General features: G+C 48.7%; 1 protein-coding gene and 1 long non-coding RNA gene across 2 annotated transcripts; one reads left to right on the forward strand and one right to left on the reverse strand.

Annotated features, from left to right (window-relative positions):
* Positions 1 to 718: 718 nt before the first annotated feature.
* Positions 719 to 3,566, reverse strand: LOC135817953 (uncharacterized). The gene is made up of 2 exons (XR_010553597.1): positions 3,059 to 3,566; positions 719 to 1,190 (listed from the first exon to the last, which is right to left on the reverse strand). It is a non-coding gene; the product is annotated as an uncharacterized LOC135817953 (long non-coding RNA).
* A 550-nt stretch (positions 3,567 to 4,116) lies between these two features.
* On the forward strand, positions 4,117 to 22,533 carry LOC135817945 (ice-structuring glycoprotein-like). Its single transcript, XM_065331251.1, has 12 exons — positions 4,117 to 4,480; positions 6,698 to 6,785; positions 7,197 to 7,280; positions 8,453 to 8,554; positions 9,037 to 9,153; positions 13,579 to 13,872; positions 15,206 to 15,277; positions 15,677 to 15,751; positions 16,082 to 16,168; positions 16,809 to 16,871; positions 17,458 to 17,526; positions 19,255 to 22,533. Exons 1-12 carry the CDS (start codon positions 4,164 to 4,166, stop codon positions 21,880 to 21,882), a joined length of 3,996 nt encoding a protein of 1,331 aa, XP_065187323.1. The 5' UTR covers positions 4,117 to 4,163; the 3' UTR covers positions 21,883 to 22,533.
* The last annotated feature ends 3,046 nt before the right edge of the window (positions 22,534 to 25,579 follow it).

Here is a 25,579-nt window from a genome sequence, read left to right on the forward strand (position 1 = left end):
TTTGCATGTGGCTTTCACTACATGCACATGTATAACGTTCAATTGATGCGGAAAAATCAGACGAGGACTTTTGCAGTTATGAGCAAGGTCCCCACGAATGGTCATGTCACTTCACAGAATACATGAACTGATAGAGTAGACCTCGGTCCCCTCAGAGAACGCTTGGGGAAGTCGGGTTCAACCATAGATTTATACTTAACAGAGAACGCTTGGGGAAGTAGGTTTCAACCATAGATTTATACTTAATATTCTTTACAACAAGGATCGATGTGTTCCTTCGGATGCCCTTTATCGACTTTCACACACTTCTCCTCTCTCCTTTCGTCATAAGCACCATCTCTGTACACTGGTTCATAAAATATTTCTTCATAAAACCCCTTCACACATAATGAAGTACAATTGGTTTTCGACAAGCTCAACCCGTAACGCGCTTATCCTGCCTCTTGTTAAGTCAGCCCGGTATCTAAAGCCCCCCTTGTTTTCCGGTTATTCTCATTGGTTAACTGGGGACATGTCCAAAACCATACTAAGTACTTGAGCTTGAGCATGAGCCCCACAATTATCAGGCCCGCCGGTCTGGTTGGTCAGGTTATCACCAGACCAACTTGTTGGCCACCAACAAACGTTTCCTACCGTGGAGGACGTGTGTACCCGCCATGAAACTACCGGACCAATCAAAAACTGCTTCCGGCGGTACTGATTATAGTACAGGTTTAAGTTAAAAAGCGGCTCCATTTTGTCATACATTAAACCAACTCTGTCATTGCTATGCTACTCAAAAAGAGTAGTGATGTTTATTCACAAATGAATCACAATGCTATCAGAGAAATTCGATATTCTCCAATTTTAGGGGCACTGCAATACTATCCAAAATTAATGCTGCATGGTCATTGTTATGAAGCAGTCACCTCAGTACAGCAATTAAACAGGCTGATTATGTGAACGAGATTCACGGCAAATCTTCTTCCATCAGTGCTGTTCAGTCTTGAGTGGTCCACTGAGACAGGAAAACAACCTGTTCGGTCCTTCCATACGAGAAACAGAAATTGAACATGTTCCAGGGTGGAGGTGGCGAGTATCGGCAATGTAATGCACCTTTAGGCCAACATGACCATCATTCCGACATGGATTCTCAAACACCTTCGCTCGTGAGAGTGCCTCAGAGTGGTATTCATCAACAGATGGCAATCCTGTAAAACACATGAAAAGACATAGCAGCAACACAAAGAAACCTAATGTTATAGAAACGAATTCGAAAAACAAAGTCTACTATTATTCTAATACAGTGAACCAAGGTACAACCACACTCCAGGAGGCAAGCAAAAGAGCATATAATCCGAAGGTTGCGATGCCTGTATGTATTGTATTTATGTATTTACGGATTCTCCACAGGCTAAATCGAGGGAGTCTTTGGCATGCCACACTGGATACAACATGCTACCAGAATCACTTTCCCCAGAATTGATGATCTTTTCTTAGGGTGTTATATAAGACACATCTGTAGCCACTTCATCTTGCTCACGAAATCATACACCACCACACAAACGGGTCCTTCGGCTATTATACTTTGGGTGGTACATGGTGATGTATGATATTGATAATCTATTGATACCATATTCAAGTCTGACTCTCACCGTGAGATCCTGGCAACAATATTACCTGGTACACGACATATTCAGACACTGACATAAGCATCTTTTTGGAACAACAGGTGTGCCTATCTGCTAGTGTAATGTGACACACATGCAGAACACATGCAGAATCAGTCATAGCTAATTTTACCCCCTCACTGTTGTATGCGCAGACTCCACTTCGCGGTGTCAAGTACTCTTCTTTCGGTGGGCTACTCCACTAAGGCGCTTGTCTAAAAGGACTCACATTCATCCTGCAAACCAACACGACTTGCATAGTTTTCACTGTCGGCCAAAGTGCGTGCATTGCACACATTGAGATTCACTCCCTCCGTACAGGCCAGTACAGAGCTGCCCACCAATTGAGTCTGTTTTGCGTACTCAGACTTCTGATTTTCCGTATCTTGCAGTGTTTTGCGTACTGCCGTGTACATTGCATGCATACTTGCACTGTAATGTTTTTTGACACGCACATGCATGTCGGTGGCTGCATTTGGTAGTGTAAAACATGTGTGACTTGCACTCACGACATTATTATTTTTGTGCTACATGTACATGTTGTTGTGGTACGGCATGCACTCGCTTTGGTACAAGACTATTCATCACTCAGCTTACACTTGCAATGCTTCTACACAGCTGATTGATCAGGCCTCTCCGATTTTCTATACCATTTGCTCAATTTCTGTAGTGCGCACAAGGAGTGATTTTCCGTACAAATACAGAAAATATGGAGGGCTGGTACTTGGTAGCACTGCTAGTATGGTAGTACCAGGCTAAGCTGGCTGGAAGATCAAATACTTCTTTGGTTCTTTCAGTCATTTTCACGACATATGTTTTCTTTATCATGATCCCCGGGGTGTGACATTCTTATGAATGCAGAAACTCAGTCTTTCTAACCGAGTCTCACGTGCAATGTGAATTTGTTCTTCTTTTCTTCACAATGCCATGTATCGATTCATCGCTTCTTCCCACCCGAGATCCTATGCAACCGCGATTTAAAGATTGGCTTTATCAAATAGTTAATTCAGAGAGAGAGGATCAGTTGTGGATGCTGTGACAGCATAGAGTGTAGATTGGTGTAAACATCATTGCCCAGCAGAACCGTATTCACAGGGATCTGCGTTTAGCATATGGAAGCTATTTTTTAGAATTTGTACACGTCCAATAAGCCTGAAGAGAAGAACACCTAACTTAGACTGTCCTAACGTTATCGAACGCACTGCCAAAGTAAAAACAACATTTGAAATGCAAACTCGATTGTGCATGCATGGAGGGCATGGGGAAGAGACTGAGAGGGTGAAAGTGAAGGAAATTTGTTCCGAAATCAAGAGAATCCGAGGAACCCTTGCTGCATTCTTCAGTTCGATAACGTCAGTGGGTGAATCTCAGATGTGTTGTGTGCCCAGACATACAAGTACAGCACTAACCTGAGCATGAGAGCTGCTTGTCATCATCGTGGTCAGGAAAACGAAAGGACGAACGAGGAAGATTGCTGACCATGCATGACGAACAACTGCATATCTAGACGACAGACGGCTTGCCAGAATCAGTCTGGTGTATCTTCAGGAATCTTCTTTCCTAATCGCATTCAGCAGTCAGCTTCGAGGTCAAGAACGCGATGATATTTTCAGAAGGAATAATTTTCAAAAATTTTAAATTTTGGAGAAGAAGCTTCCTTTCTAAAAAAAAAGCGTTCCTTGCTTTCACGCAAAGGAGGTGCCTTGCCGGACATATCGTCGACAGCACAGTGTCGGCAGATCCACGTTTGTAGGCTGCAGACCCGGCAGACGTTTTGATCATCCCGGCCTGGTGGTGAGATTTTGGACGCGGGAGTACTAAAAAGCTGCTCGCATCCCAGGGTGCTCAGTTTCGCTCTACCCGCGCGAGTAGGAGTCCAGGTAACGGGCTCTCTTTCGCGGCCTGCCGAGCATAATATACCTCTCAGCTTTCCACTCCCGCGGATTTAGTATCAAAAATGTGGGGCTAGCGGCGGTAAATCGCGGAAGAATGATAGCAACTCACCTTAATCTCAACGTAAAAATGATTAATCTTTGATTTTTTGCAAAAATCAGCGGGTACCCCCCGCCATGTTAGATGGCCAAAAATCGCTGGCTGAAACAGCCGTGTGTCAGTCAGAGCGTGATGCGTGCATGATGTATGCACATGTACATGCGCATATGCGCATATACAGTGTGCAGCACGCGCGCGATGCATGGCCATTGTGGGGAAGCCCCGCCGGCCGCGGCCGAATCGAGACACAAACCGAGACAAACCGCTCTGAATTCCTGTGAAATGCTGAATTCTCTACGTTTCTTTGTATTTTCGATCAAGAATTATTTTGAAGAAACGGGTACGGCGGGTTACCCACGTGTTCGCTGAGTTGAGCTTGCCACGCGATCGTCTACGCTGTACGAACTGTACGAGATCTCGCAAGGCCACTACATTTTGTAGCACTTGCATGTTGCACTGCACTGAATTTCAGTTGCATGATTGATTGTACTTTGTCTTTGGATTGGAGATAGGAAGGCGACAATGTTCAAACTCGAGGAGCCTCCAGCCAAGCGCGCCTGTAGTCAGCCTACCTTGGGCGACCATAGTTATGGAATCAATGGGCGCCGGTCCCTTATCCAAGGGCACTGTGTTCGAACTGTGCGACGTCTGCTGGAGGAGGTCGACTCTGACGATGATGAATTTATTGATCCAGTTTCCGTGGACGATGATGACGAACCGCTGCCCTACGATACCGAGGAGGCCAAGCGAGTCATGCTGGAGTGTCAGAACCACGTCACAGCTCTGAAGCGGCCCCATTCAGAAGACGACGAGGAGGCGAGACTCCGTGCATGTATCAAGTAAGATAGTATTTTTTACAGTAGTCTCTGCTGTGTTTTACACCTTCTGATTTATACACCACTTTACATATACATTATACATGTACGGGTAGCTCAGTGGTTGGAGCATCGCTGGCCTATACTCTATATCGAAGGTCCATGGTTCGAGTTCTGGTGGTGACTGCCAATTTTTCCTCAGCCTTTTTTTGCCTTATCTTCCTCAACTGATGAGCACTATTTTACACATTTAGTCCTTATGCCAGTTCTCAACGCTAACGGCATAGGTCAAGTAGTATAGTGCTGCCTAATGAAATCCAGTCGCGACACTCAAGTTCGCGCCTTGCACCATTTCGCAGCCCAGTGTTCGCAGCTCTAGGGCTGCGCAACGCCCGGCGCGTACTTGGGTGATGCGGCTGGATTTCACTGAGTAGCACTCTACATTATACCGGCACGGTGCAAGGGTAATCCCCTCCCCTGCTGCACATACACGTAAGAACGTTGTCAACACGTTCAGCAGAAAAAAACATCCTAGTGCTTGCAGGAGACTGCTCTTCAACAGAACGGCCGATGCCGGCCACCATCATCAATACAGACGTGCTCGGTAGAATCCCACCTGACGAGTACGTCAGCAACCTGTTCCGATACGCCACCCGCTGCTGTGGCTTGCAGGGCTTGGTGCTAACCAACTCGCGAGGGCTGGCTTCATTGAGCGTGTGTGTAGAGTGTTGCCCAATGCTGTATCCAGCAAGATGTTTCGGCCATCTAGGCCTGATCAGTACAGCTACGAGCTGTTAAGCCAAACTACCGGCCATGGCGCAAAGGTGGCACCACAGCCATCAAGATGGCTCGTCGCTCACAGAGTGCTAGAAAGTTAATTTGAAGTCTGACGGGAACATTGGGCAACCTTTTCTGGGATGCTGATTACTCTATAGTGGCTGTAACACCGCCGGCCTAAAGAGGTTATATGATTGCGTCACCAGTACGTCACCATTTGAGCTGCTTTGTATTGAGTGACATCACAAACCCAAGTTTTCCAATGTATACAAAGTAGGGCTGAAACCATCGTGGATTTTCACCTATCGATTACTCTTTAGCTTAACGATCGATTAATCGATTAAATCGTTAGGAAATAGTGTCAGAATTTTGGGCAAAAAGTACTCTGTTTCCAAAAGCTAGGCCTTCATAATACCAAAAAATTGCATTAGTGACAGCCTAGGTAGCTCAGAAACATGGCAATTATAGTCAATTTAACCTCAGAATATGCATCAGAATATGCATCATGCCTCTGGCAACTGCATATCCACAGTGGAAACTGATTCAAACTTCACAAAAACGAGAGTTTTCAGTACTTTCTGGACTCAAAATCCCTAACGAGTAATTTTTAACGAAACAAATACTTGATTGATAAGGAATTATCGATCCCTTACCGAGTACAGTCCGTATCGCCTATAAGGTTGGCGGCTATAGTAATATACCGGATATAGTGATCAATTTCTCAAATTCATTTTCATTTGCCATAACTAAGTATACACAGTTATCGCGTATAGTAATAATCGTCTATAGTAATATATCGCCTATAGTGATCAAATTCTTATTTCAAAAGACCTTTATTACATTATTTTTGCATCGGTTATAGTGATTGATGTAAAATCAAGCGATGTTAGAGGAGAACAGGGTGTTGCTTTTTCGTGAAGAGCTTGTCCAGTGAGTGTTGTTTGGTGAGTTTTGCTCGTACAAGTTGCCAAAATATGCCTCCATCGTGAGGAAATGCTGATTTTCTGTGTCAGGAGCTACAGCCAGCTACATGACATTGTACATGTATGTAGTGCGTATGTGCACGGCGCGCTGAGTCGTTTGACATCCCACTCGCATACATTACATGCAGTATCGGTCATAGTAATATATCGCTTATAGTGATAAAATGCTCAAAATCAAACACCAACGCTATAGGCGATACTGACTGTAATTGCTATAATCGTTTCAGCCCTAATACAAAGCATGTTATGCTTTGTATACATTGGACAAAACATGTCGTTCGCGTAATCTCCATTGAGAAGCTCCTTGATTCGTTCTGCTGGTGACGAGCAACTACAAGTAATACTTTTTTCAGACAATTTTCTTTCACAGCCTTTGCAAATTTATACGTTTTTGAGATGACCCAGTGGCACGAAGCCTTTCAGTCGTGTTTGATTTTCTCTCACTCCTGATTGTTTCCCACGTGCCTTCCCTCTTGCTCAGGGAGGTGTCGAAGGTGGAGAGCGACATCATCTTCCGCGTGCGCAACATTCTGCAGGATGAGCAGTACTCACGACTGGTGTATCTGAACGTATGTTGCCCCCCCCCCCCCCCCGTCTTGCTACGGTCCAGTGCATTGCACATGTACCAGCTGTCCTGCCTTAGTGCAGTCCACGGTATGCATGCACCTGCAGTGGCGTGTATAAATTAAATTCCGAGGTGCTTCTTGTAGAAGCCGGTGTCAATGTTAGGCTCCTATTCAAATCAGGTATTTCTATGTACTAGTATGTATGTCTTTGTAACATCAGGCTTATGTGCCGACTTGGTATCTTCAAAATCAGGCTTGTGTTCAGAACAGGCTTCAATATGAGATATGCTCTTTACGTGTGTTTGTGTGTGTGTGTGTGTGTGTGTGTGTGTGTGTGTGTGTGTGTGTGTGTGTGTGTGTGTGTGTGTGTGTGTGTGGTGTGTGTGTGCGCTATCAATCGTGCTTCATGAACAGAATCCCAAGGAAGCAGTGCTGCGTCGCCTGCACACCGACAAGTCTGCAAATCACATCCGCCACGCCTTGGCTGCTTGTCAGTGGGTAAGTCAATGTATCAACACAGTATGTACTTCCCACATCCATGAGAAGGTGATTGCAAACCAATGTATTGTGTATTGTTTAAAGGGGAAGTATACCCTAAAATCAAATTTTCACCAGTTGTAGTCTTCTGGGTGCTGAGTCGAATGGTCTTGGTCCGAGGAAGCTGCGACGCTCCCTTCCTACTTGAATCCCAATCGAACTCGCGCACTTCCACCGAAACTGGGTGACTGCGCCCTACGAGATGGGGATTTGTATGCAAAATGTCACTAAAAGCGCCATTTCGTTCTTATAAAAGCACGGATGACCGCGATTGGCCCATATGTTGTAGTCTTTTGGACGCTGAGTCGACTGGTTTTGGTCCGAAAAGGCTGCGATGCAGCGTTCCTCCTTTATTCCCAATCGAACATGGTTGAACAAGCGGTCACGTGCTCCTGCGTACACCAGTCAGCTGGTCACCGTGCCTGCAGGGTACAACTTACTAGCCTGTTTGACCTTTTTTGGGTGCAGTCCTGTCACTCGAGTTGAACTCGAGTTGAACCTTGGTGTGAAAGTTGTCGCCTGCTGGCGCGGTGACCAGGTGATTTGGGCACCCAGGAGCACGTGACCGCTTCTTCAACCATGTTCGATTGGGAATAAAGGAGGAACGCTGCATCGCAGCCTTTTCGGACCAAAACCAGTCGACTCAGCGTCCAAAAGACTACAACATATGGGCCAATCGCGGTCATCCGTGCTTTTATAAGAACGAAATGGCGCTTTTAGTGACATTTTGCATACAAATCCCCATCTAGTAGGGCGCAGTCACCCAGTTTCGGTGGAAGTGCGCGAGTTCGATTGGGATTCAAGTAGGAAGGGAGCGTAGCAGCTTCCTCGGACCAAGACCATTCGACTCAGCACCCAGAAGACTACAACTGGTGAAAATTTGATTTTAGGGTATACTTCCCCTTTAAATTTGGTGCTAACATATCTACCGGTATGCATTTAATTTATTTGCCATATTCTCGTTCACGTAGTATGGGTGAGGCATCCTGAAGCCTCATAACTCGAAGAGAAGTGGTGAGCACACATGCTCTTTCCTTGGGCACTTCAAAGTCACAACTCAGTTCACATTATCATTTTGCCTGTATCAACATTGGTATGCCGGGTGTTTGTACTGTGGTGCATTTTGTGCTTAGGACAAGAAGAAGACGAGAACCATTCACAGGATTCTTTTGGAGCATCTCTCGGCGCCATTTCTGGTCGCTTACCTTGATGTGATGCAAGTGCTGAGATCTAAGGTGAGTACAATTGTCAACAGGGTGCTGTAGAATCTCTAGTTGTTAATCCTAAACCCTCCATGGTCCTGGAGGAATGCATTATAAGTATGTTTCCACACCAAATCATCACGACGAGGGGTGGCAACACTGGGTACGTTTGATGACGTCGGGCGCTGTACGATCAGGCGCTTGTGTGCCTTGTGATGAAGGGGGTACACGCGGCGTTTCTTTCTAACACATCTCACAAAGAATGAATGGCTGTTTCGAAGAATCCGTGTTGCTGTGTTTAAACCCCGACTTTTCTGTTGCTGTTGCTGTTGCTGTTGCTGTTGCTGTTGCTGTTGCTGTTGCTGTTGTTGTTGTTGTTGTTGTTGTTGTTGTTGTTGTTGTTGGTGGTGGTGGTGGTGGTGGTGGTGGTGGTGGTGGTGGTGATGGTGTTGTTGTTGTTGTTGTTGTTGTTGTTGTTGTTGTTGTTGCTGCTGTTGCTGTTGCTATTGTTGCAGGCCCCAACGCTAGTCGATGAGATGGTGGGTGCGGATGGTCGTAGTACAGAAGCAAAAAGTCTGGCTCTTCTGCTCAAGAGACCCTGGGATCCAGCTCTGCACTTTCGTGCTCGCAAGGTGTGTGTGTGTGTGTGTGTGTGTGTGCTTCATATTAGTAGGGATTTCAGGCAGTTTTGTTAGTAACTGTCCACCAACGTGACCAGATCACATACAGTCAGCGAGTTACATTTTCGTCCTTCTCCTTTTTTTACCGTATTTAAATTGGCCCACCATCGGAGGAATCTAAGCAGTATGTACATGTATGTGATGGTATTGCTTCCAAAAAAAAGGTGATTTGCGAGCCCTAACTTTTAGCAAATTTGACTGATTCGCAAAGTTCTCTATTATGTGTCGCCAATGGGCCATTCACACAGCTGTTCGAAAAGCGTGTACATGCCTGTGTGAATGCACCTGCATGGAAATGACGTCCGCCAGTACGTGGAATACCAAAATGTGAGGCGCATTGTAACGTAGTATGAATAGCCTATAAAGTGTGTGTGTGGGGGGGTTACAGTGCTGGTATGCCGTGCACGCTGCCCGAACACTCCGTTACGTTAGCAAGAAAACAATTACTGTACCCGTATCAGTATACCGTACAACGAATCTGTGGAAGTGTGTGTGTGTATTCTACATGACTTGATCAAAATAAATCTATCAAATATGGGCATAATAATGCCGAGAACAGGCAATATGCGAGGATTATGCAATGATTATGCATAGGATGCACCGATATGCAGAACATGAGCTACAGACGTGCTGGCAGTTTGTCAGACATGCACCTGTAAGGGTGCTACTAGATGCGTGTGTGTGTGTGTGTGTGTGTGTGTCTGTTTGTCTGTCTGTTTGTGTGTCTGTCTGGCTGGCTGTCTGTCTGTCTGTCTGTCTGTCTGTCTGTCTGTCTGTCTGTCTGTCTGTCTGTCTGTCTGTGTGAGCGCGCACGAGCTAGAGAGATAGTTATTTGGCACTGTTCAAGGCGTAGGGCGCTTGGGTGCTGGCTCCAAAGCGGCATCATGTGCCAGCATCGACATCAACAGTTGCTTCAGCACCGACATCACCTGTTGCGGCATCAACTGTTGCTTCAGCACCGGCATCAGCTGTTGCTTCAGCATCGACATCAACAGTTGCTTCAGCACAGGCTGCCGCTTCTCCACCCACAGAAGCAGTTAGTTGCAGAGTGCCCGTGGCTGACAGAAGGTGAATGAGGTTCGCTGAAAGCTGGTCAACCGACCGGTCCTACTGATTTTTGCTACGTTGGAAATATTCTACAGCTGCTGATTGCTGTAGCACATACCGCCGAAAATGCAGTTGTGACTTCAAAGCAGACTTTGACTTCAAAGCAGACTTCTTGCGTGCCGCCGAGGGTGACTGCGCCAACTTTGCCGTAACTTCAGAACCTGAGATCCAGAGCCCGTACTCTTCAATCTCCTTCGTTAGTCGCTCCCTTCTCTTCAGCGGCGCATCTCTCTTTCTCGCAATGAATTTTTCTTTCTCCTGCAGCGCTTTGGCCCTAAAATCCGTGATTTCCTTGTGTCGTTCTTTGTACAACACCCGCATTGCCGGTGCAGATCTCCTGGCATGCAGCCACTCAGCAGTACGATTGTCTGCGTATGCAATCATGCCATCCAATGCTAGTGTCGATGCAGCTGGCTTCTGGCGGAGAAGCCGGTCCAGCTGAGCGAAATCTCGCTCCGAGATAGCATTTGTATTCCGCACTGATACGCACGTCTACACTAGTTCTGACGCTGGCTTGTGGAAACAGCCACCCACCTGGCAACTGGTCTGCCAAAAGCCTAGCGGCGACTGCAGCAAAGCTCGCACACAGCACCTGCAGTATGACACAAGAGATACTGTATCTCTTGTGTACAGTCGTCCGACAACTGCTTCTCGAGCAGGCGGCTCAAAACAGGACCAGCCCTGGTAATAACAGCAGTGGGGAAGGGCCGAGGTGTTCCATCGAGGATATCTGAGGAATTCGTTGACCACTCCGCCAGCTTAGTATGCAAGTGTGTATAGATGGTGGACATTTCAAACATCGAAACAGCCCTATCCTCCAGACGCGCGCGCCAGAGTGGAGAAATCAGCAACTTGCCTACCAGACCACATGCGCTCGCACCTGGTTCAGAAGCGGCTAGGTCAGCCTTAACGGCCCTCAGTAACAGGTTTGTCTCTCCATGAATGTCCTCTAGAAGAATGGATCATGCATTCGTGCAGAAAGAAAGTGCCGGCGCCATTGCAGAACACAACGTAATTTCGGTTGCCTCGGAGCTCAGAGAGTGGGAGGTGTGTGTTAGATCGAGAGAGAAATGCACGGACACCACCCACAACTCCAGCCTGCTCGTTTCCATGCTTTTCAAACGCACTGGTTGCAGAGCGAATACATGTACGCCTAACGACCCTGGACTCTTTAGCATCGTATACCCCATGGACCTCGTTGGCACCAATCTTTTCTGATCCAAATCTTACATCTTCCTATTTCCTCAACGACTTGGATGCTCGATCAGTGAGCCCAACAATAAAGTGGAGGCCGCAGAAGAAATTATTCATCTCTATCATGTCACTGCGTTCCTCGTCCTGCAGATGGGTCCAACCATCAACTACGTCTGGCAGTATTTCAGCCCTGTAGTCTGCCAACAAGTCATTAAAGCTTTTCTGCACACTACAGCGGTCGCTCATTGTATTCTTGATTTTGGCGACTATCTGGTTGGTAACCTGAGCATCTGCTGTCTTAGAGCAAGCTGACTCGACAGCGTTCAAAACTTCCTTCAATTCCTCTAGTCCATGAGCAGCAGTGCCGCATTTCATGTCACAGATATCCAGCGTGTACGACTGCTCAGGTGTGGACATTTGATAAGATTGATACAATTTTCCAAGCTTAGATGTGCCATCACTGTGTGGTGTAACATCTTCAGCTTTGAGGATCTTTTCGGCGACATGCCCGGCACGGACTTGCTTGAGTTCAACACGTATCTGACTCAGTAAACCAACACTCGGAAGCCTGTCAATCTTCTTTGTTGACCATTGACAGCACAATGCGAATGGGTGATAGTACATTCAGCATACCCACACTCAGCGACAGCAGTGCAAGGCAACACTTTCTAGCAGCAGCCTTGTGCTTGCCATTCTCTCCATTGCACAGAACTGTGTACTTTCTTCAAGTTGTGCAAGAGAACCATACAATCTCGTGTTCAACTCTCTCTCGCGATTACGGTGTCCACATAACTCAGTTTGCTACTCATCAGTCACTTCCGCCAGGCTCTCAATGTTGTCAACAGGACAAGAAACTTCATCAACATGATTGTTGAGAGGCAGTTCAAAAGGCTGACTTAGTAATTCACTGAGGTCATCACTTGCCTTATTCTTCAGCAACCTCTTTCTCTGCTCTCTGAAGCGGCCGATCTTGTTACTGGCCACTTCCTCATTTACCGTCTCGAAATCCTTTCCATCCACCACTGACACTATCAAAATCAAATTGTGCCAACTATAAAATGTCGCCCACAACGAGAGTTCAACTACTACGCCAATCACCAACTGCCCAGGACGACACAGAGAAAGCCGGCTCTCTTCAGAATTAGAGTCCAAAGCCGCCTGCAAATTTGAACGCCTCAACAACAATATTTCGCACTCCGCCTCCATACTGCACACGATGGCGTGTAACTTCAAAACAATTTCCGCGAACGACCGCGACCCTTTTGGAGTCTCAAGGATTAAGAAGCTACCTAGCATACTAGTATATCAATGCCGTAGAATCTGGTTTTGACTGCCACTTGAGCGTGCAACCAAGGCAAACGCGTCTAAAGCGACGTTGAAATCTACAAGAATCTATCTAAATTTGCCGTGTGAGGCACCAAACAAAAGCGTGAAACGTTCTCTTCAACAGTGTGTGGATAAAAATGATCTAAACTCACTATGAAACCTAAAATCTATGCCGAAGAGTGCTCCGCTCCTCTGTGCCATGCCTGACATTCGAAAAAGCATGCAGGTGCGTCAAGGCAGTTTTGCCCCCGCAGGTCTCGTGACTGAAATCCCTTTTCATAGGTGGTGTGTGTGGTGGCAGTTTGATAATACCGTAAAAGCCCGTGTATAGGCCCCGGGCGTATAGAATAGCAGCCTCGATTTCCTGGGCGTATACAAGGGCACGGGCGTTATTTTGGAACCGGGCGTGTACTTGGAATAGGGATAGCAGTAAGTATTGGGTATCAGTACCTGTACATGTACTGGTGTTGGCGGCATACCTGGGCGTATACATGGGCATGGGCGCTATTTTGAAACAAAAATGTTGACTTCCCCTGACTGGGCGTGTACACGGAGGGTGGGCGTATACAGGGGCTTTTACGGTACTGTTCCATGTTGCAATTTTGGGTGCATTGGCAAACGTGCGTGTGTTTGTGTGTGTGTGTGTGTGTGTGTGTGTGTGTGCGTGTGTGTGTGTGTGCGCATGTGTGTGTGTGTGCGTGTGTGTGTGTGTGTGTGTGTGTGTGTGTGCATATCCGCTGCTGCAAGCAGCCAAAGCTACCGCAGTCGGGCACGACCAGCGCGCCGGCATTCGTGGTGTTGCCGATGTCCCTGCAGTTGGCTCAGCAATCTCGTCGCTGGAAGACGTGGCAGACTCACTTGTCAGGCTTGAGTGGCAGCGGCGGCAGCATCAGTAAAGTTCACCTGATCGAGGTTGATGAAATTCCCACCGGCAAGGCATCGGGCTCATCCTCGGACCCCTCTGGCATGCTTGACTCAACATGTATGACTGCGCCAATGTTCTCCAGGGCTGTCATTCAGGCAACACGATCCCGAGTCAAGAAGGTGAGGATTTGCTTGCGCAAGAGAGCTGGTGAACATCTACCACATGACCATACAGGGCAGCCATGTTGCTCTGAACTCCACTCAACCCCCAGCATCTATGGGTCACATGATGTCGGCCATGTTGGCTCCACTGTACACATGACATGATCACTTCGAATATTGTCACTAGGGGGTAGTGTTCAGGCGAACCCCGCAGCCTAACATGAATGCATTGTACGTCGAAACCTTTGTCTGCCATGATGGAGTTGCCATGCCGTAGCATGACATACCGTATTTTCCGGAGCATAGTGCGCACCTTTGTATAACGCGCACTCCCAATCTTCATTGGGGGTGCGCACCTCAATCTTCATTGAAGTACATGCATTTCATATTCGGAGCGTAGTGCGCACCTGCGATTTAGGGTCTAAAATAGCACATCTAAAGTGCGCACTATACTCCGGAAAATACGGTAATTCCCGACATCCAGAAACATGTACGAGGGATGTTGCTGAAGTCGTAACCTTGCCATTACTAGTCTACTAGACTGATCAGACCTGTGTGTTCCGTTACAGCACTGTCCGACACATATCCTTCAAGCGCTTTTCAAACGAAAGGTGCACTGCCGATGAGGCATTTCACGGTGTTGTGGTTTTGATAAGCTGACCGTGTTGCACTTTGCTGTGCCAGTGATGACGGTAAAATCAATCACGACGTAGTTTGTTGTGCACCACTGCTTGAACGCCGGCGGCATTAGTTTGTCGATTCTTTGCCTTGAAAGCCAAGATGGAAGCTGGTAAAACTTGTGATACATCAGATTGACCCAGATTATTGCAGTACGCGAGACAATGGAAGGGTGGACGTTGTACCGATCAGCGAGGTCAACTTCTTTCAGGCCCAAACGATGACGTGCCAGGACGAGAAAGAACTGCTCCGTCAGCAGTGATGAGGCATACCGTTGCCGCTAGCATAGGTCTGTATGGAGCCAGGCAGAACTACAGCACGCTGTCAAAACATGGCCGACCTATCAAATATTCAAACCTCTTCAGCTTCTTCTCCAAGGTTTGAAAACTACCGTTACGCTATGACGTCGTCACAGAACTCGCAAAAGCTCTCTTGTTCCGCTGTTCAACTGGAACAAGATATACGAATGCCCAAGTCTCGTTCACAATCGACTTGTGTGCTGTATACAATGTAAAGGTCACTGCATGCGACTGTGACTTACTAATGGGATAAGACTGCTATTCAACTACAGACCTGGAGGACCTTCTTATTCGTGATGATCCGTTCATACATACATACGTGTGTGTGTGTATCCGTGTGTGTCCGTGTGTGTGTGTTTTGTTGTTGTTTCCAGCTCCGTGACTCTCATCCGCACCGTCCCATCGTCCTGGTTGGCTCAAGCATCTCGGCACTCCTAGCATGCGAGGTAGGTTTATGCTGATGCTGCTTCATCTGCTGCACATACAGTAAAACCTGGTTTAAGCGACCACCCCACGGTGCAAGCAAAAGCGGTCGTTAAAGCCAGGTGGTCTTTACAACCAGGTCCCACAGTGTCTGTGTAGAACTGTCGGTGCATGGGAAGACGGTCGCTAAGAGCAGGTGGTCACTAAACCCAGCGGTCTCTTACACCAGATTTTACTGTTCTGTGTATTTAGAAACTGCTGGCCTTGATCTCTTAGTGCTACGGACGTTTTCTACGTATGCGGGGGAACTGCAGGTTCTCTTCTCTGCGTATACACTCCATCATTCACCCCAGTGTCTGGAGATATGTGGATTTTGTAGAGAAAAAAAATCAAGTCAGTGTTGTGTTTGCTTGTGTGAATAGGTGGCACAAACAGAGAAAGTTGCGTGTGTGATCTGTCTCGGTTTGCCAACTTTTGGTCTGGAAGGTACAAACGAGGTATGTGTATGGTTTTTCCGTTTCTGTGCTTCTTGGTCTCGTCAGCCTTACTTTGCCCCCCCCCCCCCTCTCTCTCTCTTTTACTTTCCCTCCTTCCCTCCCTCCCCCCCCCCCTCTCTCTCTCTCTCTCATCTCTCTTTTACTTTCTCTATGCCTGTGTTTGGGTAATTTGAAACCAATTTCTATGAGAAGAAACTTGAGTATCGTGGCCTGGGCATGTTCCCTCTGCTCTGGCTGCTCTCCTCACAGTAATGCTACCAACGTTTGGTACATTTGCACGCCTTTGCCAAACCTGTTTTGTTTTCCGTCTGATTTCCACACTACGTACAGGATTGCAAGTCCTTGGAAGGTGTTCGGTGTCCTGTTTTCTTTGTCGTCGGCGCACACTCACGCATGTCGTCAGTGGGTGCAATACAGGTACTTATTGTGTTGATTCTTGACTCTGTGATTTTTATTTTTTTATTTTATTTTATTTACTGTCTGCACTTCATGGCACAATGAAAATAGCCAATACAAGGAAGTGAGGGTGAAACCAACCACGGACTGAGGGCAAAAAGGCAAATTTAAAATGAAATAAAATAAAATAAAACAAAAAAATATTGCGTGAATCACTATGTGTTCACAGGGTATGATGTGTGTACCATATTTTCCAGTGATAAGTCAACTTTTCTTTCTTCCTTTTTTCATCTAAAACCGAGTGAAAAGGGGGTAGTCGACTTACAAGCGGGGTTTAAGCGCTATTGAACCGGTAACTCGAGGCCCCATGTATTGAGAGTCGACTTAAAATACTGTGCTTGAAACGCCTTGTACACTCACTACACTGTGGGCTGGCAATTTGCCGACTATTGCTATCTCTCCCGAGATCAAGTTGCGTTCTAAATGGGTTTATTGCAACACAAGCACAGGCTATAGGTAGAATATCAGCCAGTAGCTGAGTAGGGGTGACAACCAGCCATGGCTTTGATGGTCATTGATTTGTTGGATTATTTGTGTGTGTGTGTGTGTGTGTGTGTGTGTGTGTGTGTGTGTGTGTGTGTGTATGTGTGCGTACGTGCAGCGATTACGTGAAGGCATGCATAAGGAGAGTGCGATTCTCTTGGTCAATGCGGCTGATGATCAGGTGAGAGTACAGGTGACGGAACACAAGTACGCTTCACGATGCAACACTTTGGTCCATTGTCTTGTATCCAATGACCAAGTTGGCCTTCAGTGCCATTTCATGATGTTCCCTGAAAGAGAGCCGTGCCTATTGATTTGGTCCGGCTTTTTCAGGGGCGTCGGAACCGGTGCGGCAGGTCCGGCCAAAGCCGCATCAATAATATCATCTAGTGACTTTTGAAGCAATGAAATATGGGCTATTTGGGCCCAACTTCCCTAACATTTTCCTGGGAGGTGGGGGGGGGGGGGGGGGGGGCAGACCCCCACCTACTCATGTGGCCGCACCAATGTCGAATACCTTCTGACACCCCTGATTTTGGCACGGGTAGTGCTATGAGTTTGCGAGGCATGTTCATGGTGTGTTCTGCAGCGAGTCTCTCAACTACTGACCATTAAAAAAGTATACTTCAAAAGAAGTATATAATTATATATGTACACTCGTGAAATGCATAACAATGATGCCCTGAGTACGGGGACTACAGGCGATCTAACAAGTACCTGTGATGATGTTGTTTCAACTTGTTTGTCTATGTCCTGCTCTGCTACAGCTGTGCCTGACCAATGCCGGCAAGGACCACTTTGTACTAACTCAGCCTCTGCTGGACAAGTCTATACTGGTTAGTCCAGTTGACCTTCCACAGTGCTGCTCTTGTATGCTTCCTAGGTGGAGATTGACAGTGCAGTTATGTGGATGCAGTGGTGATGGCGGGTGTTGGGTGATAGTGTGTGATGTTCAGGGCTCACAGCCCTGTACAAAAGCGTGGGCGCCATTTTGGACAGGCCGCTGTCACCAGAGCCAGGCAGTATGCCAGAATTGTGTACATGCGATCAGGCAATATCTTACGGAAGCTTGAAAGTGTAGGATGCTTTCTCCTAGGCCTTTCAAACTCTAGGAACATACTCTCAATACCCATTGTGAGGATTTGTCCGAGAGTTTTTTTGTTTTAATCGATACGGTTTGGCGTACATACGGGGCCAAAGTATCAGTTGGTGCAGGCGTAATTCTGACATGAATTATTGTCCTAAAATAGAAAAGTCTCTCGGACAACTTCTTCTAATTTTCCTACTGAAAATTTTAAGCTATTGGCCATCAAAATCGGGCAAGAGACGGTACAAACGAACATTTCGAAGGCGACGCTATCTGCAGTACAGGTGCGAGGAAGAACCGCGCGCGCTTGACCGGTTGTGAATGCGGAAACAACACTACAGCAAGGCGAATTTTCTAAATGTTTTGCTACTCGCCTGGCGCTTCATCGCTGTGTTCTTCAGGAGTTATGGCCGACTGAAGAAATACATGGCCAGCACAACGGCGAAGCCATTGGACGTGTTCTCTTGCAACGAAACGGAGTGGCGAATCAAATAATTCACAACTCCACATCGTCACTACTGCGTTGCGCGGCTCTTCGCAGCGGACCAGGCGTATATTTACATTGTACACAACAGGACTTCACGGCGGAGAAACTAAAACTAGAACACTACGTGAGTCATTGCTCCATGCCTTCAACATCAAGGAGTGCATGTCCTCTCCCGATCCCGTCACCCGCGCCTGTGCATTAGCGGCGTAGCTGCCGGGCAGTAGATATTGAACTCTTTCGTGTTCAACGAATGCAGGAATCTGCTCGGGGCTACTCCTCGCAGGACTCCGTGTGTGGACAGTCTGAAGGAAGAATTCGGCCGATGAGGCCAACAATGCTCGCGAAATAATCCACTCGGAAGGAAACAATAACAACCGAAACAAATGGAGAACTGTCTCCGTCTCCTTCACCATCCACGGCTCATTTCTTGTCACAGCAACTCAGCCCAAGCAAGTCAAAATCTCCTTGCGACTGTGCTACGCCTGCGCTTAGCAGTCACGCGTGCCCGTTTCTATGGTGATCAGATCCAATATGTCCTCCCACGTAATCGAGGTTTTGGCATACCGGCTGTGAGCCCTGATGTTGAGTGATAGTGGGTGGGTGTTGGGTGATAGTGGGTGAGTGTTGGGTGATAATGGGTGGGTGTTGGGTGATAGTGGGTGGGTGTTGGGTGATAGTGGGTGGGTGTTGGGTGATAGTGGGTGGGTCTCTCTCTCTCTCTCTCTCTCTCTCTCTCTCTCTCTCTCTCTCTCTCTCTCTCTCTCTCTCTCTCTCTCTCTCTCTCTCTCTCTCTCTCTCTCTCTCTCTCTCTCTCTCTCTCTCTCTCTCTTTCTCTTCTCTCACACTCTCTCTCTTCTCTCACTCTCTCTCTTCTCTCTCTCTCTCTCGCGCACACACACACACACACACACACTCTCTCTCTCTCTCTCTCTCTCTCTCTCTCTCTCTCTCTCTCTCTCTCTCTCTCTCTCTCCTGTGTGTGCTTCTCAGGATGAAATTTCGTTTTACCTTGAAGAGATCCTACCTCCAATGCCCACTGTTAGCACTGTCCGTGGCCATGCTGAAGCAGGCAGCGGGGATGAGTTTGAAGCCAAGCCGAAGAGAAAAGCTGCCCCTGTCAATCGCGAGCTGTTCGCTCTTGGTCCCGGACCCCACACGCCTCTGGTGTACGAAGATGGCCAGCCGGTGTCAAATGTTTCTCGTCAGCTCCTGGCTTCACTGCCAAGTTCAGCTCGCAACAGTCCGGCATCCAGTCGAGTTAACAGTCGAGCTGGAACTCCTGATATCACCGGCACTGGTAGTCAAGGCCGAACTGGTAAGCGTGGTCCGAAAGGAAACCGAGGCTCTAAGACCGGTCAGAAATCCAAGCCAGCCAGCCCGAAGGGCAGCGGTGACTCGCCAAAAACGCTAGCAAAGAGCTCTCCCTCGAGGAAATCCAAGCCCACAACAATGGCCGGTAGTATATGCCGGTCGTCGGAACAGCTGTCCTCGGTGGGCTCAGTATCCATGACAGCCAGGCCAGGCACGGACTCGGCCAGTGGCAGCCCTGCTGCTAAACGTAGGTATGCAGCAGCAGCAGCTGCCACCGGAGCAATACCAGTCACTTGCACTTCATCGTCTGCCCGTTCAGATGCACATCAGCCAATCGCCATGGTAACAGCGGCCGTGTGCACGTCAGCCGGTATCACGACGGCAACGCCGGCAACGCATATTGCCACTGCGGCCGCATCATCGGCCGTTGGGACCGCCATCGCGGCATCGCCACGCAAACAGCCGCACGCCAAGCCGCAGTCCATTGCCAAGGTTCTCGGCGGTGTCGGGCGGCAGAACCACCGGGCGCAGATTGCTTCCAACGTGAGCAAGCAGACGTACGCTGTGGGCACCGTGGCCGCTAATCTCGCAAGTGGCTCCTCGCCGTCGATAGCACTGTATGCTTTGCCCGCCACAGCTGCCGCTGCTGCTGCTGCTGCTGCTGCTGGTGGTGGTGGTGCTGCTGCTGGCGTTGTCGGCCAGGCTACTACCAATGTAGCGGGTACTGCTGGGGGACAGCAGGGTGCTGTCTCTAGTGCTCTCGCCGGCCACTCGCTACTCACCGCTCCTGTGCTCTACGCCGCCAACTCGCAGACGCTGTCCACGCTGCTGGGTAGTGCGGCGACTCCCCTGCTCCTTAAGCAGGCGGTGAAGACGTCGTTGGCCACCACAACCGCTGGCGCTGCTGCAAGCTATACAGCGGCAGCAGCGGCCGGCAATCCGTTGAAGAGCATGTTGCATGTCGTCAGTAGTAGCGAGGCAGCCAACGCTGACAGTGCGTCGCTTGCCACGGCGCTGGCCCGCGTGGCCAGCTCACTGGTGGCCGCCCAGCGACCCGGTCTGAGCAGCAACACACCGGCAGTGCGACCCGTCTCTAAGCCGGTCACAGCCTCCTCTCCCATCATGGCGACGACGGTCAATCCGACGCGCCTCTCGTCTACCTCGCTGTCGCCGTCGCTTGCCAGCAGCGATGCGGCCCTGCTGTCCGGCCAGCTCAAGCAGCTGTCTACTCTCTACGGGGCTGTAATGGCACCTGCCTTGCACAGTACAACAAAGCCTGCTGCTGCTGTTGCTGCGACACCAACAGCGGCGAGTATCACAAGTAACGTGGCGTCCTTGATGTCAAAGACGCCCAGGATGGCTGCCACCACCACTGTCAGTAGGTCTTTGCCTATGCCAGCAGCCACCGCCAAGGTTACAGCAACACCAGCAGCCACTGCCAAGGTTACAGCAACACCAGCAGCAGTAGCGGCGGCAGCGAAAGCCGTGAGCCTTCAAAGTACGAGCGTCCGACAAGTAGCCAGCGCTGCGAGCATTGGCACGGCGCCTACGCGGCTGGTTAGTGCCGCTGTCACGCAGGGTACCACCGGTGTGCGCATCGTGCCACGCACAACAGCAGTGCCGGCAGCAGTTCCAGCTGTGGCACGAGTTCTGCCAGCTCAGGCAGCCGCACGAGTAGTACAAGCTCCAGCAGCGTCGGCACCACCACGAGTACCGCAAGCAGCAGCTGTGGCATCACAGCGAGCACCACATGCAGCAGCTGTGGCATCACCACGAGTGCAACAAGCAGCAGCAGCACGAGTACCACAAGCAGCAGCAGCACGAGTACCACAAGCAGCAGCTGTGGCATCACCACGAGTGCAACAAGCAGCAGCAGCACGAGTACCACAAGCAGCAGCTGTGGCATCACCACGAGTGCAACAAGCAGCAGCAGCAGCACGAGTACCGCAAGCAGCAGCAGCACGATTACCACAAGCACCGCAAGCAGCAGTAGCAACAGCACGATTACCACAAGCACCGCAAGCAGCAGTAGCAACACCTGTACAAGCAACTCAAGCACCCACAGCAGTAGCACCACCACAAGCAGCAGCAACTGCAGCAGCACGCACACCACAGGTACCAACATCAGCAACTGCAGCAGCACGGACACCACAGGCAGCAACAGCAGCACCAACAGCTACAGCAGCAGCACCACCACCACCATTACCAACAGCTACAGCAGTCGCAACAGTAGGCACTGGAGTTGGCAGCATTCTGCCTGCTGCAAGCGCTGTCGTTACACCTACACAGACCACTAAGCCTCAGTGAAGATTGATTTTCTCAGGTTATCCTGCGTTGACATATCCGCCGACTACTCATTTCATTGTGCCGCAGAATACATAAACACTAGTAATAACTAGTATCCAGTATCCATACATACGTTGACTCCATGATAGGAACTCTGTTTTCCAAGATAGTCCTGCTCCGTCATATCTCATATACACTAGTTCGTATACCCTTTTCTTTTTTTACTCAAGTCTGGTATCGCCTTGGTCTGGTATCGCCTCGGTCTGGTATCGCCTCGGTCTGGTATCGCCTCAGTCTGGTATCGTCTCGGTCTGGTATCGCCTCAGTCTGGTATCGCCTCAGTCTGGTATCGTCTCGGTCTGGTATCGCCTCGGTCTGGTATCGCCTCAGTCTGGTATCGTCTCGGTCTGGTATCGCCTCGGTCTGGTATCGCCTCGGTCTGGTATTGCTTCAGTCTGGTATCGCCTCAGTCTGGTATCGCCTCAGTCTGGTATCTCCGAGCTATTCACAAAGCTCATTGATTCGCTGTAGGACCTTCTCATGTTTTTTGCTTTTATACTTCCGTAGATCCGAAGTCTGTTCCATGATTTTTGTACTTGTATTCACAAGTTTGATACAGCGACGCAGGCCGTCATTCCCCCTTTCGAGTCGTATGCGTGGTGCGCAAGATAATGTCCATGACTTTCGTGTTCACAAGTTTGATCCAGGAACATAGGCAGTCATTCCTTGATCCGAGTCGCATGTGTGGTGCACGATATTGTTATGTTATGCACCAAGGAGTAGTAAAGCTACGGTATTTTACTACTCCTTGGTGCATGTATTGGACTCCAGCGTGCCTTGATCGACATGCTCTCCATGGATCCAGAAGGAGTAGAATTATACCGGGTACATGTACTACTGCACACTCTAAGCCCATTGACTTCGCTGTCGGCAAGGTGTCGTTCATGACATGCTATGACTATCGTCAAGAGTCCATAACCGGGTTATGGACTCTTGCTATCGTTCATGTCTTCTCTGCGCTATAATTATGCGATCTCCGTATGACATAGTCCGCAAGGCACCGGGAAGTTGTGGGAAAGCCCCGTTTGTGTACACAACCTTGTGTGTGTGCACTGACTCTGTGCAGGTGTGACCAGTGGTGACTGAGTGAGTGACTTCACGAGCGCATGATTGCGTGAGACTGTAACCAGGATAATGCCATGGGCCGGTCAAGAGTACATGAACCCCCCCCCCCCCCCCGGTTTTCATGTACTCTTGGCCGGTGCACTGTAACCGGTTAACCAGGATAATGGGCCGGTGCACTGAGTCGGTAACCATGATGTCTAAGAAAACCCATAAATCTCTACCGTGGCATGGCAGTCAGACATCGCAACCGCACAGAATCCGTTTTTCACAAACGTGCTGTATGCGTATTCAACTCTGCTGGAATGTTTGCCAGCCACGTCGGTGCCAGGTTTCCTCCTCCCCTCTCCCCTCAACTGCTGCTTGCACGAGAGAGGTGCCCACTGAGATATGGAAGGTCTCTTATAAGCCTTAGAGATAGGTGACTGCCGGCACACATGCGGCATGATACCGAGGGTTATGCAGTGTTGCATGGTTGATTATAACTACAGTTGGCATACTGGTCCCGTAGATCTACCCTGTATGCAGTATACACTGTAGAAGTGGTTTAATATCAACATGATTATTAACATGATGGTAAGCAGCAGCATTCGCCCCTGTGCATGTACTGACTTTTGTTTATCAACCACCACACCACAACTGCGCCGCGGAGTCTCCAGCCGACCGTTACAGCTGTAGGAATTCAGTTACAACGGATGTGTGGCTTTGCTGGTGGTGTGCTGTGGCGACGTATCGAGGTCGGCTGGAGAGCGCAGTTGTGATGTTGTGGTTGATGAAACATTGATTATACTTTTTTTATAGCTGACATGTCTGTCGCTGCATTTCAGTGTCGTATACACTTCACAATGGTCCCCTCTAGCTCCATTCTGTATTCTCTTTAACAATAATCCCCTCTCCATTTTGTATTCTCTCCTCTCCCCATAAACTCTCACGGCGCGCAAGCTCGCGGCAACACCGAGACCATAGGTCAGCGTTGTGGCTTGCCTCACCAACACAGGTTACTTCTCGGAGCCCCTACTCTTCCCATTGTTGTGTTATCCTGCTACTTCTCTCCCTTCTTCTTACGAGTAGGTTGGGTCTTCAGTAACAAAAACAAAAAAAGCACAGGGGCTTACCTACCGTATTATTGCACCTGGTCATCTGATGGCCGGCGATCAATTGACCAGTGAAAGATGGAGCGGAGTGGCACCCAACCAGCAGGATTCCTGGTTGAATGATTCCCGGGCTCCGCCAGCTACAAGTACAGACTGTATAGAGACTCCATGCACCCAACCAATGGCTTATAGCTGGCCATGGTATCATTTCATTTCAGGTCATACTATTCTAACTGAACCGCATGGCTCTCTGCTTTGACAGTTTCTACCAACAACACAGTATCGATAATTATGATGTGTATGGTTTTTTTTTTTTTTTTTTTTTTACTATTGACACAGCCCTACTGGAAAACAGGTGGAGAACAAAAAAGAAACGAGGAAAAGGACAAAACATAGGGGATGTAGGGACGACGTGCTGATGTGCTGGGAGCAACTCAACCGACCAGAGGTCTCGGCGTCAGCGTTGCAACTAGGCATCGAAAAATGTGTGTGTGTGTGGGGGGGGGGGGGTTGCACAAGAACAACTGCAAAACAAACAGAAGCTAGAGAATACCACAAAATAACTTGGTGCGACTTAGCAGTTACTACAAGTAATTGAATTCGTAGTGTGTGTGTGTGTGTGTGTGTGTGTGTGTGTGTGTGTGTGTGTGTGTGTGTGTGTGTGTCTGTCTGTGTGTGCGTGCGTGTGTGTGTGTGTGTGTGGTTGTTCCGGTATAATTATATGCATCTGTTCGTAGTAAGCAAAGAACAAGGCCCAATCAATGGCATTCTCCATTACGGAGTAATAAGCAATATACTCCATTGGTAACCAAGGTAACCCAAGTACAGCAGCACTGGTCAGGGCATCTCGACCTCAGGAATGTTGAAGTATAGAGCCGCGTTCAAGTGCACAGACTCGTACTATTCGTGGTGCTATAGCATTTTATTCATGAGGTTGAAGTTCCCTCCCCAGTCCATTACTCATTAGGTCTACCACATGCAGCGGGGTGAGGTGTGGCAGCAGCGGAGGTGCATGGATAGGTAGTGGCAGGCAAGAGTGCATGCATGCAGAAACGCCTGTGCCGGGTCGAACTCAATCGTTGGCGTCTCAGCAGGTCACAACAATGCAACAAAACTCTACAGACAAGCGCGGCTAGCTTGAACACCAGCCACTGCACTGCCGGTATACACTACAAGACCATGCATGGTACGGTCTAAGCTGACCGGCTGCATGGCTATATAGGGTGTGTGCAAGCTTTGCGGCAGGGACTATGCACACAGTATTACATGCACATGTCATTCGTTTTGAGGCAGGGAACTCGTGCCCAGTATGCAGAGTCCAACCTAGCTGTTCACGTACCGCCATACTATTACTAGTAATTGGCTTTCAGCAGCCGCGGAACTAGCCAGGAGAGGAAGCCAATGACGTAAAGAACTGCCAGGACGCACAGCACGTCCACGAAATGCTCTTTCCACCAGGCGCGACACCGGTCGCTCCGACGCGATGACGCACCAGCCGCGCC

This window comes from Sycon ciliatum, chromosome 5 (assembly GCF_964019385.1).
Source record: "Sycon ciliatum chromosome 5, ocSycCili1.1, whole genome shotgun sequence".
In the NCBI taxonomy this organism is placed as follows: Eukaryota; Metazoa; Porifera; class Calcarea; order Leucosolenida; family Sycettidae; genus Sycon; species Sycon ciliatum.